The sequence below is a fragment of the Ammospiza caudacuta genome, chromosome 2 (assembly GCF_027887145.1).
Source record: "Ammospiza caudacuta isolate bAmmCau1 chromosome 2, bAmmCau1.pri, whole genome shotgun sequence".
Lineage (NCBI taxonomy): Eukaryota > Metazoa > Chordata > Aves > Passeriformes > Passerellidae > Ammospiza > Ammospiza caudacuta.
In genome coordinates this window covers 69,023,065-69,041,152 of record NC_080594.1, presented here as the reverse complement: position 1 = coordinate 69,041,152, position 18,088 = coordinate 69,023,065, and the positions used below count along the sequence as shown (strand labels likewise).

General features: G+C 36.3%; 1 protein-coding gene across 2 annotated transcripts in view; it reads left to right on the top strand.

Moving 5' to 3' along the window:
• The first annotated feature begins 1,217 nt into the window (after positions 1-1,217).
• KLHL1 (kelch like family member 1) overlaps positions 1,218-18,088 on the top strand; it is a 183,680-nt gene continuing 166,809 nt past the window's right edge. For both annotated transcript variants that reach the window (XM_058825132.1, XM_058825131.1), the window contains exon 1: positions 1,218-1,705. In XM_058825132.1, coding sequence (XP_058681115.1) covers positions 1,218-1,705 — 488 coding nt within the window. The remainder of the gene's footprint in view (positions 1,706-18,088) is intronic.

Below are 18,088 nucleotides of genomic sequence, written 5' to 3'. Positions count from 1 at the left end.
GGTTTAGCGCTGTCAGACTGCATTAAGAGCAGGTATGAAAGGTAAGAAGCAGATGCGTCGTGCTATTTCTGTTTGACACACTGTACCTGCAGCCAATGTTTTCCACTGGTACAGCAACAATGAGCCAACAGGCTAATGAATGGAGCCTGCAGAATACATTGTTAACCTGCAACCTCACCCAGTCTCCATGCAGTCTATTAAGTCAGTACTCCTATCACTCACATTTTTGTGTTTACTGCTGCTGATACATTTGCTGTTGTACTTTATTTTGCTCCCAGTAATATACAGCTGTCTCAGAACCAAAATACCAAGGTGGAGGGAGAGGAGGAGGAGGCTGTGAGGGGCAGTTGGTGACCTGCCGACTTACTTGCACGACGAAGCTTGCAGCATCTCCTTTTCCCTCTGTCTCCTCTCACTGACGGCCCCAGAGCACATCTGCGTCACATGCAAGGGAGGGGGCGGCTTGGTGAGAGGCGCGGAGATAGACGGAAAATTGTATACTGAGGACCTTGACAGCCTCACGGGCGGGATTTTTTTTTTTTTCCCCTCCTACGTACAGTGCATATAAAGAAGCCCCGATTTCTTCCTGTGCCAGCTCTCAGGCTTTGCCATCCCAGATAACGGCAGGCATGGGACTCCCCAGAGAAACGGGATAGGAAGGCGGGAGGTGGAGAGAGGCTTCCAGGTGACTTTTTCCTCTCCGCCTGCACTCGGTCACGGAGCTCTGAGAGACCGAGGAGGTGCCACCTGCCTCCCGCTGTGGCTGCCGCCGCCGCCGCTCCTCTCCGGGCTCTAGCTCGCTCTCCCGTTAATCAGATTAGCGCGTCCTAGCAGCCTCCCTCACCCGCTCTTCCCCCTCAAGTGTCCGTCTCCCCTGAGAGATGTCTCTCAATTCTGCCTCTCTCTCCTCCCCTTTCCACTGATCACCGTGCAGTCCTCGTCAGCTCTGGGCATCTCGCCCTCTGTCTTTCTCCCTTTCCTGCTGGGTATCTCTACCTCCTCTTGGCTCTGTGCATCGCTCCATCATCCTCCCTCTCTCTCCGCACGGTGTGTGCGCGCATCTCTCTCCGCCCGGCGGCTGCCACCCCTCGCCCTACAAGCCCAGCGCTGCCCGGAGGAGCCTCCGCTGCCGCTGCCGCCGCTGCCGCCGCCGGGCCCTGCCTGGCCGCCGTGAGTCCCGCCTCAGCCCGCGCCCGTCCCCCGCCCGCCGCGGCACCATGTCCGGCTCCGGCAGGAAAGACTTCGACGTGAAGCACATCCTGCGCCTCCGCTGGAAACTGTTCAGCCACCCCTCGCCGGCGGGCGGCCCGGCGGGGGGAGGCTGCCTGCCGCCCGACAGCAGCTTCGAACACTGGGGACCGAGCCAGAGCCGCCTGCTGAAGAGCCAGGAGAGAGGCAACGGCGTCTTCTGGAAGAAATCCGCCTCCTCCGCCTCCTCCTCGGCGGCCACCACGGCCAGCCCGCCCAACGGGACGCTGCTGCCCGCCGGCGGCCGGCCGGCCGCGGGGCACGGCCCGGGACCGCCGCCGCCCCGCACCGTCTTCTACGTGGAGTCCCTGGAGGAGGAGGAGGAGGAGGCGGTGCCCGGCGGGATGGAGGTGGCCCGCGAGCCCGAGAAGCCCCTGGCGCCGGCGGAGCGGGAGGAGGCGCCGGGGGGCTGCGCCGATGGAGGCAGCCGGGCAACAGGTGACGGAGGCGGGCACAGGTAGGGCAGCTCCGGCGCCACCTGCGCGCCCGGGTCCGCGGGACATCGCGGGGCTCATCGCGGGGCTGTGCGGCCCCGGGGCGGGGGCGCAGCCGGGCCGGTGTGCTGGCCTTGGTGCGGGAGGGTGCGGGGCTGGGAGCGGGACGAGTCCTACAGTTTGAACTGGGGGGGTTTGGAGGCGGAGGGAAGGGCGGCTGGGGGGCTGCCCAGGGTCCCGGGGGAGACCGGCCAGCCTCACGGTCAAGGTGCCGCGGACCAGGGATGCTGCCCTTGGCCTGCCCCTGGCCGTGCCCCTGCTCCTGGCCTGTGGCTGCCCCTGACCTGTCCCTGTCCCTGTCCCTGTCCCTGTCCCTGTCCGCACCTCCGCCCCTGCACCTGGGCTGCCCCTGCCCGAGAACAAGCTCCTCTCAAAGCCGGCGCTCCGCGCTGGGGACCGTCTCTCCCCAACTTTCTCAGAAGTTTATTAAAACGCTAGCGGGAGGTGGTGTTGTGCTGGGTACTGGGATGACAGGTGAAAGCTCGCAAGTAAAAGCGTCCACTTTCTTGAAACTCGGCGGTGTTGCAGCCTACCTCAGAGAAAAATAAGACTTGAAAGAATTTTATGAGTTATCAACTGAGTGACACATGAGAGAATGTAAGAGCAAGAAAGACACATCCAGATTCTTGCGTTTCACACAAATGCGTTAATGTTGAATTGCTTTTCCTTCCCATTCCCTGCCCTCCTCATGCCCAGCTGAAACAGAAATTAAAATCTTTTGAAGAAGGAAATGCAGCTGACAGAGAGCTTTCAGAAAAGCTCTGATACAGATAGTCCTAAGCGTAAAATGAGTCATTACTTTAACTCTGCTTGCTCCTGCCTCCCCACAGTTAAGATTACTTCATTTTCATTTCCCTTGGTTTTTTTTTTTTTTTTTCCCTATGGAGAGAAATGTGCTGTTCAGTTTCTAAATATGAAAAGAAATAAGATAAATTATTTGTTTTGTTGTTCTTATTTTCATATTAAAAGTTAAATATATAGTATTAAATATTTTATGACATGAAGGGAGAGCACTGTGCTTATGTTTGGATTAGTACAGCTGTAGATAAACATATGGGTGTGTAACTTTGAGTATGTTACACCTTTTCAGAGAACTCTAAAGCATATATTCTCTCCTTGAATCTCTTATTGTTTTGTCTGTTAGCATAGTTGATTTCATAGGAGATACGTAATTTAAACATGTGAAATAGCTGCTAAGTGGGTAACAGTATATTTTTAAAGCAAAAGCAATACTGAAGTTTTTAAGAACACTGGAAGTTGTTCTGAGCAACAAGAAGGTGCTTATCCTAGGATTCAATTCAAATTATCAGATACGCTACAAAGACAGGTAAGACACCAACCCTAAAATTATATCTTCAAGGTTTTTTAAGAGGGAATGGGAGAGGTTAAAAACTATTACAAATGTAATTTCATTCTATGGACTTTTCATTTAGGTGTGTCACTGATCTGAGATTCTGTAGAGATCTGCATACTAACCGAAATTTACTGAGTGGCACCACTTGATTTGTACATAAGATTTTACTTGATAGAATGTATGTACTCTGTGACACTATGTATCTGATTACTGCTCTCGATTTTCATAATCCATTTTATGTTCTTCATTCATTGTTACTGAAACAACACATCTAGTCATCAGTAGCTCATAATCCTGTTGAAGAAATATGCTCAAATTTGTTCAGATTTAAAATAACTGCTTCAGGAGATGTGATTTCATTATTGATGAAAATGCCACCTTTTAAAGTATGAAAGTGTTTAAGATAGTTTTAGGGTCTAAGACTTGACTTTCTCTTTCTTATTAAAGAACCTTTCATTTCCCTCTAGGAACTTTGTATGTTATGTCAAGAGGTGGTCAAGTGCTGCAAAAATGACAGTTCTGTGCTTGAAAGTTCTTTGATCCAACAATCTTCTAATGCCCTGGAAAGTTATGTCTCACTCATTCTGTAGACATAAGTCTTTTTGTAAATGTTTTTTCTGCTATTGACATATATATAGAAGTGAAAATTGCTTTTTGTTTTTTATTTTTAGTGCCTACTTAGTATGATTGTATCTCCAAAATAGTGTTGGTTGGATTCTTGTTTGGGTTTTTTGTTTGTTAGTTTCTTTGTATTAATTTTTTTTCTCACTTAGTCTCCTCAGCTTGGTACGTGAATTTTGTACTGGTATCCTTTTTCAGCTCAGCTGGATTTGTTTTTCAGTGGAGTTTTAGTTACTGTTTCTACATCTAAGCTAAACACAAAGCTGGACAATCTTGAATTCTTGGTTTTAATGTTCTGTTAGATATTGTGGGATTTATTTAATGAGAGAATATGGTTGTGTAATAATAAATACATTCTACTTTGCTAATTTGGGTTTTTCTGCATGTTTCTGAAGAACATCCTGTCATTAAAATTGTACAGTTTATCTATACATAAGTAAGGAATAAATGTGGATAGTCCTACTGGCATTGAGAAGACTGAAGGGTTAGATAGAGCATGTTATAAAGTACTTATCTAATTGTTCTACTTTCTATATTGTATCTGTAAAAAGAAAAAAAATGTTTTACAGTTAACAATTAGTGTTAGAACATGGTCCAATTGCTTGAAACATGCATATCAAATTGGTTTAGACCTGGCATGACAAAATTGTCAATAGATGCAGTGGGTATTTAAATATTCTTTTTTTTGCTCTTCATTTCCTGAGACAAAACCAGTAGGAAAAAAAAATCTATAATATGAATTTTTAATTAAAATTTACAAATCAGCCTCAAAATGCTTTGAAAAGACCAGTGCAAAGATTTGTGATGCATCCATCAAAGCCTCAAGGTTTATAATGGAGATTTTACATGCTCACAATGGCTCTTTTCAGGTGACTTGTCAATCAACCCTCAACGTGAATGGGATTCGCTTAATAGGAAAAGAGTTAGTATTTTAGCCCCTCCTTCCTGAATGGGTGGTAGCATGTTTTCCTTACCTCACACTATTCAAATCCTATGAAGATATAATTCCTCATGAGCCCTTGGCACTGTTCACCACTACACTCAATATGTTCCTCACAAACTAGTAACAGGTTTATTTTTACAACAGCCCTATTCTACAGAGGAGGGGCAAGAGAGATAAAAGTTAAAAAAAAAAAATTGAATTGATTGGTTTCAGAACATATAGCACTTTTCTCCCACTAATTTCTCTGTTCTCAACTGCACCCATAAATGATGAGCCCATCTGCAAACCAGTCCCAGACTCCTCTGTTTGTGTGTGAGAGGAGTGGAGAACACAGAATTCAATTAACATTTGGTTTAAGAGACACTTCCAAGAAGAATATGCCAGATATGCCTAACCCACGTAAAGCAAGCACTGACAATGCAGAAGTCTTTCATAAAACATACAAGAACTCAAAAATACAGCTTCTGAAAGAAGATGGCAAATCCTCCCACCATTCAATACTTTCTAATAGTGTACTGTAAAGAAAGAAGCAAAAGGGCTGAATACTGTGCCTTCCTCACACAACAGAGTTTCATGCTCAAATGTTGAGTCACTGGAAAAGTAATGAGGAAGGTATTTTACTGTGTTTCTGTCAAGTTTTGTCAATGGGAAGTAAAAAATTCAGTATTAATGGGAATCCAAAAGGTTAATAAGTGAGAGAATAATTTTCTAATTCAAACATTAACTGAGAAATTTAGTTTGCATGTCTCTGTGGTCAAAACTATTTATTTAAGTTAAATTACTGTGATCAGTGTAGAATCAGGAACATAAAAATGTGCATGGTTAAACTTTATGATCAAAGCTTTTGTATAAGCATTTCTTTTGTATTTTTCTGCTCTGAGCCCAGAAATCCTGCATTTTGATGCTTTTGCCCATCAGTCTCCACTTCCAAGTCTTCTTCCTTTTCTCCTAGCAACCTACAATCTTGTGGTTGGCATGCTGCTGTAGAGAGTTATGAATTTGAAACCTATTAGGACGAGCAACATTCCTGATGCAGCTTTCTAATTTAATGAGAAAATATTTTGTCCATTTTAGAAAATGTAGATAAAACTGTCATAAAATATGCTACTTGACTATTTCATGTACTGCTGTAACTTTATCTAGTCTTAGGAGAAGATTCTGGTCCCTGGTTTCTAAGTAAATGGAGCTTCCTGTTTACAGCTTTCATCTTGGTACCTGAGCTTACAAGAAGAGGAGAATCAAGATACCTTCCTGTGCCTTAGTCTACCCTGTGAGCTCTCACAACTGATCATGTGGCCTTTCTGAGGTGTTATCCCTATTTGAACCACACCTTCCTTCTCCTGTGATAACCAGATCCTAAAATTAGATCCTAAAGAAATCAAATTAATATCTGCTTATGTTTTTTGTATTATCTCATGTAAACTGCTTTATTAAGAAGGTAATTTAATTATTGGGGTGGAATATAGATCACACGATTCTGCATTTCTAGGTTATGGAATCAGAAGAGGATAATCCACTTGTTTTTGTCATGAGCCAGTTTTTCAACTTTATTATGAAACTTCTAGAAATGGTTATATAACTTGTAGGCTTTTATATTTATACTTTTAACTTTCACAACAAAAGAATCAGGGTTGCTACACAACACAGGCCACAGACCTTTCTCCTCCAAAGTTCTTATTCATTCTCAGAGGATCTATGCTCCGTGCATGGGATGTAGAAGAATCAGGTGATAAAAATAGTGCAAGATCACATAGCTGAAGACTGTATATATATATATATATATATATATATATATACATGTATGGAATTAGATAAGTTACAAAGAGAATCTGGGTCTAGAATTTCCTAACTTTAAAAACTGGCTTTGGTACTTGTAGAACAGCATTTCTAAAGCTTGGCTGTTTGTTTTTGGTTTGGTTTTTAAGAAGCAGAAGAGCACACAAGTCACTTCATGTACTGGCACTTCTTTCGTCCATCACTTGAATACAGAACTGAAGCCTGAGGATTCACTGTGTATCCTATTGCCACTTGAACTGATAGAATAACTGACATCAGAAGAAAGTTCTTAATTTTTTGTTGGTAATTACAATGGAGGTTGTGTACTTTCTCTGCCGGAATATTGAGGACTTCCACAGCGGAAGATATTATAAGGCTTTAGAGTCTTCCACTGCATTTGGAATTTTTGTGAAAAGCAGACTCATATATCTTTCTTCCTGCTGCTCTGGAACTTACTGTCTTTTGTTACATTCGTTTTGCTTTTTTTGTGTTTTTTTTTTAATTGAATATGTATTGTCCTCTACTTTATTCTTGCTTATTTTTTTCCTGCTTTCCATGGTCTCAAAGGATTCCCAACTGCCTTCTTCAAGTCCTAGGTTCCTTACCCAGAAATCATTACTTGGTTTTACCAACTTCTCTTACCATCTGCTTCATTGATTTACTAACCAGGTTACTTTCTGTCCAGTCTTGCCTGTACCTTGTCCTGGATGCTTCCAAAACTGAAGTCAGATTTCCTCTAGTTCATTAACAGCTTCTTGGACCTCTCATTCTTCTGTTTCTCCCTAAGTATTTTGCAATCTTTGAATTTCAGTATAATTTTCCCTTATCTCCTTAGCCATTTTTAAAGAAAATCCTAATAGAATTCCCATTCCTATATTTTTGCCTCAGCTCCCCATTTTACCTTGTTCTCTGAGTTTTTTATCACTGGCTGCCAAGCTGATGGTGGTATTTGCTGTGTTTAATGGGTTAGCAAGACACTTTCGTTTGAGTAACTCGTTCAGTCCATGATGGGGCTTTATGTTATCTCATCTCATCTTTATCTTAGATGCACATTTTTGAAGAAGGTGAATTATCTTTCAGATGTCCCTATTTCTCTTCATTGAGTGTAACAATAGTCTAAAGTGGCCAATTCAGGTTCAAATATTTGATTTAAATGTTTAATGTTCAATTAAATTTGGTAAAAAGAACACCATTTGAAGTCTGCATTGCAAATTCAAGCTGTTCTAAAAAGATAGAATAAATGGATAGAATTATTGAATTATTATATTCTCACAGTGTTAGTAAGAAGCATATCACTCATCTCAAAAAAAGTATGGATGCTGCTAGAGAACATGAGCCCATTAAACATACCAGGAAGCAAAGGACTTGACCAGTTTTTTGGTTGTTGTTACCCAAGTACTTTCAACATTGACAAAACCAACCATTGTTTTTTCCTCTGGACTAAGTTGCACTGTTTTGCAGGAATATTTTTAAAAAATGCAGCATTAAAGAAGGATTTGGCAGTGAAAATATCAGTTGCACAGGGAGTGACTGAATGAGTGAAATATCTCTAAAACTATGGACCTCTTAAGGGTAACATCAAAGAACATTGCAAAAGGGAAATGCTTTTCAACCTTTTCATAGTCAAAGTAAAAGAAAGAACAGACAATAGCCATCTTTAAAATCCAATTGATGGTGAATCATTGTAAATAAGTCTGCAGAAATACTGTTGGGTTGAATGTAATTTTTTCCCTCGACAAAATAATTTCTGGAATAATAACAGTAGGGACCTATATAAGTCTATATATGCTCGAATAAATATGTATCATCTGTATTTCTCTCTTAATATAAACATGATAAGATTTACATATATAAAAGTGCATATATGTGTATTATTTATATTGTTCTTAAGAAATAAATTAGAGTTGATTCCTATATAACATTTTTGTGAACACTGAGGTTCATTTAAATATTGTACATGGAAAAAAATAGAGCATATTGTTGGAATCTGTTAAATTCATAAGAATGCTGCTGATACATACAGATAAACATACTCTTAACACATAATCATTGCTTTCCAGCAGCTTCTTCTTATCCTTGTGACACATTTTTTTTGTACCCTGTTGGAAGCATTTTAAGAATTTGCTCTTTCTTTCTGTATCTCAAGCTTGTATTTTTTAGGTGAAAATTACTCCTTAAATGTTATGCTGTGATGTTTTGGCAGAATTTTCTAGCATACAAGTTTCCTGGTGTTGTTAGAACAATTTTTTAGAATACAGAACCGATGATCTAAAGTAAACTATTGGCACTAAGGAAAGAACTAGATGTTATTAAAAGTTTCAAAAAGGAAATTTATCTTGTAAAAAGTTGAGAACTGATGCAACCCAAATCCCCAAACTTCAACTTTACCAAAAATTTAATTTCATCAGTATGTAAATTTTCTGATTTTTATTTCAAAAAGTCATAACTTACCAATAATTTGAGATGAACATAGATCCAAAATACTAAACTATTATGACATTTTAGTAAGAGTGTAAGTTAAGGTTATAACTTGGTTTAGATGTTTTTCTATTAGTAATTTAAATCTTTTATTTCTAAATTTTTGAAAATGTTACTTTTAACTGTAATATTGGGTTGAAACATTATCATCATTTATACTTTTAAAATAATCTTTTACGTGAAAACTTTTTTCTTCAAAATAAAAGAAAGTAAGTTTCTCCAAAATTCATGTTAAAATTTAGCTGGAAGTTTCAATACATGCTTCAAGTTTGTCGCATTGTTCTTTCCATATCTTCTATTTCCAGCTGAAGTCTTGAATATTTGTACTGGCTGTGCTGAGGATTACTGTCAGTTTAGGTCAGTGTTACAGTTCTGTAGTCCTAATGATATATATTCAAAGCATCAGAGGGGATTGTCACGAGTAGCCTGGTTTTCCAAAGCACATTTGTAATCATATCTCCTATTTCTTTACTCTTCAATCCTTTACTCCATCTCTCCCTGCCACATTTTGGCTGTCACACAGACCTTTCCTATCAATTAGCACCCTCAGTCCATTCTTTCACTTGCTCAGGCACATCTTATCTCTTGATTTCCATTTTGACTACTTTATGTGGAATTTCATCTGTTCTTGACTCATGGAAAATATTGACTTTAATTAATGAGATAAAATGGAAAATAATTTATGGGTGTTTAATTCTCAGAAATGAGCCAACAGAAAAGCATGGAGAGAATTAAGACTTGGTTAAATGTTGTGTGTGTTCCAAAGTTTGGACTTCAACTTATTATATTAAAATGGAATGTTAGAAATAAAACATGTAAGATTATGTAAAATTGAAAATAAGAGCTTTTATATTTTAGTGTTTGCCGTTATCTCAAAATTTGAGAGATGGAAATGTCGTTTTCAAAATTTAAAAATTATTTTTTTAATCTTAATCAACAATCTTTATCACATAGGATTGATTTTATGGATTTAATAAGCAATGATTTTCTTATTCTTTAATATGTAGCTGGGTTAAGTTCATGGAACACATCATCTGCAGTTCATTCCTTTTTTAACTGTATCAGTCAAATTTTCTGTTTGACTATATTTCATCAACATTAAAATATTCAACCTTTTGTAACATTTGTATTTTCCTGTCATCTGTTTTCATCCTTCCTCCCACTCTTACCATACGGAAAAAACAGCACTGTTTTGACCTTGGTGTCTTTTTGCTGCTACATAGGTTTGCTTTGTGCAAACTCATAGAGGAAAACAAAACCAAATTAAATTTTAAAAATCACAAAAGATCCTTGAATCTGAATGGGTATAATCACATGCAGCATCTTTGCTGAATAAAGTCCTAGGACTGAATACTATTTGGCCTCCTAATTATTTCTAGAGATTCTTCGATGTTTTAAGTGATCCATACTTAAAAATAGTGTTGAATTATGTAAGGAGAAAAAAGTGCAGGATACATACTTCATGCCAAATTCTGTTGTGCTCTTTGTTTTTCTTTGAAACTATGGTTTCTGAGATTATTTTATATTCTAGCTGGGAATAGGTTCTTTCAGAGTGTAGAAGTTATTTTTACCTTCAGCAAGGATGGAGGAAACCTTATAAAAACCACTGCATATGTGTTTGCAGGAATATATGGCACTTCAGGTACTCAACTTCTGGATGGACTTCTGATTGCCTACTGCCTCATTTCATAGGCCTGTCAGGTGCATCACCTGTCCAAGCCTTCAGGCCAATCTGGTTCACTGCTTTTTTTCTCATATTCCTTGTTATTTCTCTACTTATAAATTGTAATATGTAATATTGGTGTACCTCCATCCACTACTAATTTCCACGTGCATTGCTATAATTTTGTTCATGAAGTCAAATGATAATAGTTTATGCATGTCCAAAAGATTAAATTCATAAAGTTATTTCTGTTATAGAGTTTTGTAATGATAATCATCATGCTAAATGCAAACCTTCTGTGTGTAATGTCTGGTGGCTCTTATTTATGCTCTATTTATTTATTGAATTCTCTTCTGTCAGTTGTTTCATCATAATTTTTGCTATTAACCACAAAGATAATCACATTTTATATCAATTATCTGAAGTTCAGAACAAAAATACCCCTTCAAAGCAGCAATAGTAAGAGTAACTCCAAAGTAAACGAGACATCAAAAATAGGGAAGGAAAAAGGAGAAGGAAGGGAAGAGAGAAAGTAAACAATATAAAATAAACAATTCCATATTATTAGTTAGTGGGAACAGTTTTTTAAACTATTTTTAGTCTTCTATTGATAAATATAAGGACTTCAAACTACAGTCACATCTAAGAAGTTGTTTTTTAATAGCAAAATTCAATTAATAATTGTTTGTTAATCAACAATGCCTTCACCAACATATTTGATGATAATTCACCCTCCTGAGTTAAGTTTTTGCGTATCTTGACTCTGGTATTTTAATTTAGAAGATTAATGACTTTTGTTTGAAAAGTAATAATCTTTGAGGGGATAGAAATTTAGATGAAAGTGAATGCTTCTCTACACTGTTCATTGGAGATTTAAATGGAATTTATGAAAACTGCTATAAAAGGGATTGAAGAGGAAAGCCTTGACATGCAAAATTAGGAACAGTAGTTGTATCAGTAGGAATTCGATGTTTCTTTTGCACCCAGTACTTTCATTTAATTCAGTAAGGACTAAATAATGAAGTAAAGCATATGCTTTTTAAAAATAAAAATGAAAATATTTTTAAATGATTCACCCATATGTTATAGGAGAGAATTAAAATACACGCAATAATCTTGAAAAAAGTAAAAGACCTCTGAGAAAATGAATATGGAATAGTGCAACTTGCTATCCTGTCACAACCATAATCAGCAGAGATGTGAAGTAGGATCAAATATCTAGATAGCATTCTGCAGAAGTGTTGCACTTAGTACAAAGCAAGTAAAATATGAATCGAGTATTCCATACAACTGCTAAAATTTAATCATAGGAGCACATGAACAGACACATAGCCTGTGAAAAAATGAATTTCTATTTTCTGATCTGTTTGGGTACAGCCTCAGCTCTACTGTATTGTCCAGAACAATCAAGGAATGCTTGGATTTTTTGAAGAAATTCCAGGTAAAAAAAGTTACTATCATTTTAGAAAACATGTTGTACCGAGAAAAGATTATCACAGGAAAGAAATATTGCTGTATTTCTTAAATACAAAACAGTTTTACTGCTAGTGGTGTGGACTCTTTAATATCTTGGATTATAAGATTATAGAAAACTAGAAAAACTTCTGTCAACTGTGACATGTTTAGACATGACAATCTTTTTGCCTTGAAGAAAGAAGAACATTCAATAATATCTCACAAACTGTCACTAAGTATCTTTCTATGAAAATGTTGCCTGCAGATACTGACACAGATTAAAAAAAAATCTAAACTTTTGTATGAGGACTCAAAGTATTTTATCATTCACTTTTTACAACAGTCATTGAATATATATTTTAGAATTTAAGTACATCCTCTCTTTAAGTTTTATGAGTTCATCTGATTTGCTCTTGTGCTGGAGTACTGTGGTGTGCCAAATCTCATGACTATGCATAACCAAAATCAGTCCCCCCTAGTATTTAACATAATGCACAGACTGATATCTTAAAAAGCTTAATGTTTAAAGAAATTCCACTTATTGAAAGTGAATGCCAGTACTATTATTTGTGGGTGATTTGTTTTGTGTATTTCTTTACTGTGTTTTTTTTTTTCTGTTTGTTTTCTAAGACAGAACACTGAAGCAAAAATAAATTAATTGCATGGGGAAATTTATGAACTGAAACTAGCGATTTTGAGTCTGAGTCCTTAAAGGCAAGATCCTAAATCTCCATCAAGTAAATGTTACAGTAAAATAAATTTATCCACAGTACTCATAAAAAAGAAGCCTAAGTACATAATGAAAACTTTTGTATTTAGTTCATCAAACTGTAACTCTTTAACTGTGTGAAATTTAATGTGTTCCTTTCTGCGCACAAGCTTTGTCGTTATCCACCCTAACTATCCCACTCTATGTCAGATTTTTCATTACGTTATCTTAAAAATATTGTGGAAAATATAATGAAGTTTCTTGCTTCCAGATAATGAATTAGATACTAAATAAAAACTTAAAACCATTTTGTATGGTTCTCTAAGTAACGGCTAGTGCCATTTCTCTCACCACCATGAAAGCTGAAAGTTGAAAAGTTGATTTTTCTTCAGGTGATACTGTTTTCGTGACAGGCTTCAAACATTACTAAAACTGAGAGTTGAAATAAGACCTTTTTATGTGTAAGACTCTTAATCCTCTCATAATAAAAGAGTACACAATATTAAGAGTGTAATGCATAGAATGAAACATGGTTGTCTAATAAGGGAGATTTCTGTCTGAAGTGTCCCATTTCCTTTGTAGTGGTGACTGGAAATGTAGCAAAAAAGAGGCAGTGAGTAGCTAGGAAAGGAAGGAATGTGAGTTATCTTATGAATCCTAATATAAGAGGCTTACTTCAGAAGGAGAAATTCATTGGAAGGTTTCTTTCCAAATTTTGGCAATTAAGAAATGATTCTTAATACAGATGTTTCTTAAATCTTTGGTCTGCTGTTGAAATTAATTCCTTTAGGGATGATGCAAAAACATTTTGAAAAGAGAACAGTTAAAAAAAAAAGATACAAAAACCTAAAAAATATTGTGAGATCAATTAATCTTAAATGAAATTTGTAAAGTACCCTTTTTTTCTTCCCCCCCCCCACAATCTAAGTGTTCTTTTACCACAGAGATGTGTCTAGGCATATGTTATTTTGCAAGGTGAAGTCAAATAACATCTCTCTTCAGGGGCTTGTTTTTGTTTTTCCCTCTTGGCTTTTTGTGTAGTCTAAACAGAGCCACCCATGATTATTGTACTGTAGGAAAAGCTCAGTATACTTCAGGATCTTTACTTAGCATGACTTTTTATGTTAGCATATGAAAACAGAAGTCGAAAAAACCAACCCAATCCAACAGATGGTCTGTGCATTCTGCTACAAGCAGATGATAGATTCACTCTCTAGTGTATGCATTGTCTGCTAAAAGTTTTCAATAAAGTATGATTATGGCCTAAATTGCTCAGAAAAATGTCAACATCTTTTTAAAAGTCATTTTAGATGGTGAGAAGTCTACATATTTCAGCATATATACAGTTGTATGCTTCTGTGATATAATGAATATAGATATTTGATATTTAAATATAGTAAGACAAATCAGAAAAATGCTAATTTCTGGAAGTGTTCCTACCTCTCTTTGCAAATGTCATGTTTTGACTATCTATTGCAAACTTTGCTGTCAGGGCCACAGCACTGTAATGAAACTTTTCTCTCTGTATGTTTGAGCATATTGAAATAACAAGTAGATGGATCTCACTTTCCTCACTGATTTTTATTGATTTTTTAAATATATATTTTTCATTATTTAGTCCAAAATTTCCTGGAGAATACACAGATAGTAATACTGGCTTTTTTATCTTTTGAAAAAACCCACTACATTGGAGGAGAGTGTGATGGAACACAGAGAAATGCAATTCCCTTTTGTGTGCAGGTGAAGTTTAATTTATCTAAGATTCCTTTCCATTACCATAAAAGGCAATCATTCTGTTGGAAAACAAAATCTAGCATCATATCAGAGTAAGGAGCAGATGTAATTACTCTCTTTCCACTTTTGTAACAGTTTTTCTCTTCAGGAACAGAGCTTTGTCTAAAAATGTCTAAAAATGTGCACCAAATAAACACAAACTTTATGTCATGTACAGTAGACAATTTTAAGGATATCAAAACTCAATCTAAAGCTGACATAATTTAAAAATAAATTATCTATCAAAACCAGGTATTCCTAATGACTATTCATGTAAATGTATTGCATGCCTTGTCTTTGCTATGTGGTATTTCAGAAAATCTTGCAAGGTTGTGAATATTTTTGCCATAACCTTTGTCTTCTAATCCCTAATTTCCTTTGTCTCATGCTTATTCATATAAGAATGTCTGATTGCACTAAATGACTATACTAGAATGGTCCATGTAGCAAATTTCTTTTGGCTTGTTTGAAAATTAATGGAAGCCAAAGTGTATTAAAAGTAGGAATAAATAATCCTTGTGTGTAAAATTTGATCATTCTGTTCTAATTCAATTCACTGTGAATGGAAGGGTCAGTCAAAAAAAATCTGATGCTTCTTTTCTTTACACAAAGCAGGGATTAACATGACTTTTCCATGAAAATATTTTTGTGATAAAATACTGTTTTATAAAAAATGGTGGGAAGGTGTTGTTCCACTGATATCATTTATTGATTAAAATAAATAATTAAGATTTTCAGAGTTACTGAAACTTCCTATATGGCACATGAAAAAAAAATCCCAGTCTCATTAGGAAAAAAAAAATCACAGATCATAATTAGATAGTTAAAAAGCCTAAAGAGTATGACAAGAACTGGTGCTAAATTATTCAAATTATATGTTGGATTGAGCTGATAAGGATTTTTGTTTTGTGGTTTTTGCATTCTGGTTCATGAAATCATCAATGTTCTGATTGTATTGCTAGAATTATGGAAAATTATTTATCTCAAAATCTCATCAAATGGTTCAAGAGAAGATTTCAAATTTAATGGATGAATAAGGAAAATATATTTTATTATTAATTCTCGCGGATCACATATGGTCACAGATCATATTTTGGGGAGTTTGGCAACCACATGAAAGTTTTTAAATTGCATACTTTTTTCTGAGCACATAAGTTCTTCCCTGTGAACAGTTCTCTGGCTTAAGTAATCTTTTGGATTTTAGAGTCTCCTATGTTTATATAGACTTGCTATATGATTGAGACTGGATAACGGTTTCAATAACAGTAATAAGTTTTAGATGGATGAACTTCACGCTACTTCATGCCTTTTGACGAAAATATGCTAAATAGTCTAATATGCTAAATTAGTCTTATATTAAAGTTTATAATTTACTCTCAGCATAATATTTCAGTCTTATTTTCCATTACTGCTGATAGCTACTCAGTAAGATGTAGTGTCAAAAGGAAATGAGCCATAGCGATCTTATTGATAGGAAATAATATATTTGCTAAAAGCATAATAGGGGCAAAAAAAAAAGCAGTATTATTCTTCTGCTAAGCTTTTTGTCACATGCTATGCATTGTCCCTACTTTATGACCTTTTCAAATGGCATTTAATTTTAATTCTCCACATTGTATTGGAAACTAATTTCTGAGATAAAAGCAACATTACTTAGGGTTTATAATTAGAAAAATTAGGAGAAATGGCATACAAATCAAAGGAACTAGATTTTTAGTAAACCTCCTCCAACTACTGTAACTTTTCTTACTCTTACTTTCGTGTATTGGATTACTAGGTCAAAAAAAATTTAATGACTTTTCCAAATTTTCTTTGCTAAAACTCTAAGCTTTGGTGAATCTCTTTCAGCCTTTCAGGTTTTTCAGGTGATACATTAGTTTCTTCAATTTAATTTTACTCATCTAATAGAAAGACACCTAGTTCCATAGTCATCTAGTCAACATAATGTACTTGGTATTTGAATATAGCTTGTCTTAAAAAAGAAGATGTGCATATTCTGCACGAGATGAGTCCTCTGTGTGATGAGAGGGAAGCAGGATCACAGTTCTTGAGTGAGATCATTATTGAGGTAGAGTATTTCAATGCATTTTAGCTGTTTAAATTTAGATTACACATTTTGATGTATCTTCCTATATTCTATAGAAAGTGGAGAAAAATACATACTTTAAGCCATGGCTCAGCTGACATACATCAGATATCTATGGTAGTATGGATTGGATTGTGCTTAAGAAGTGCTTAAATTTCTGTACTACCCATTCTACATTTCCATAAAGATTGTCCATGATTAGAATAACGAAGAATAAACTGGGGCAAGGCAGAATCTGAATTTTACTCTTCTAATGAGCTTAAGTTTCTGGGAAGGCAGCCCAAGCTTGATCATCTTAACCTGAAATGATAAAAAGAATGAATGAAAGGAGAATAAATATTCCTTTAAAGGTAGAAATAAAGAAAAATTTTTAGCTGCTCTCTTTCATATATAGATGGAGTTACTTCAAATTACATCTAATACTCTATATAAGAAGACATTAGGATAAAAAGGTAGTACATTAGTAACTCATAAGGTTCTAAAGAGATACAAAACAAGAATTGCACAGTGCTGCTAAAGAAAATTATATAAACTACTTTATAAGGAAAATTTTGCAAATTAGAAAGACAAATGCAAAATGAAAATTTATGAAGTGATATTACTCTTGCAATTGAAAGTGTTGCAATTTTCAGTCCAAAGCACATATTTTTCACCTGTAGAGAAGAAAACCTGCAACTTTTTAACATTACTGAACCATCTGCTGAACCATCTATTCGAATTATTTTCAAATGTGCTGAAGAGCTGGATATAAGAATTTCATACAGAGATACTGTTCAGAGATGCTGGATGAAAATTTTTGAATTCAAACAGAATTTATTCAGATTCAGTCTCAACTTTACTGAGCTCCTGAGCTATTGACAGTGCTACTGGTATTGAATAAGATCTTTTTGATGTCCGGTGACTAGTAGTTCCTGATCAAATTTTGAGATTAGCCAAGACAAAATAATTGAAAGTTTTGAAAGAAAATTTGTAACAATTTAATTTTATTTGATCCCAATGGTTATTTTGCTTTTTCTTTTTTTCTGTTATGCATTGACCAAAAATAAATAGCCCATGAGAAAGGAGTATCAGAAAAGCATATCCATAAAGCAGCAATGCAAAAAATCTGTATTTTTTTACTTTCTAGTAGATACATTTGCTGTCTTTTAAACAGAAATTATCACAAGCTCAACTCTTGTCTTAATATTTCATAACCTTAAGCCTTATAAAACTTTAACTCAGATATAAAATTTTTATAGATAGCAGAAGATGCTGAATAAGAATGTTTTGAAAGGGGTTCTTCTGCACAAAGAGAAAAGCAACGAAGTAATTGTGAATATTTCATGTTGTAAGAACTAGCTTCAATGTCAACCTTCATTTATTTGAGAAAAAAATTCCACCAAAAGGTTAGTTATAACCTTTGGAAAAGGTTACTTTATTAATACCAAGCAGGGAAGCATATGAAATGTTTGCAAGCCTTTGTGTTTTGAGTATGTCTGGTTCTGATGT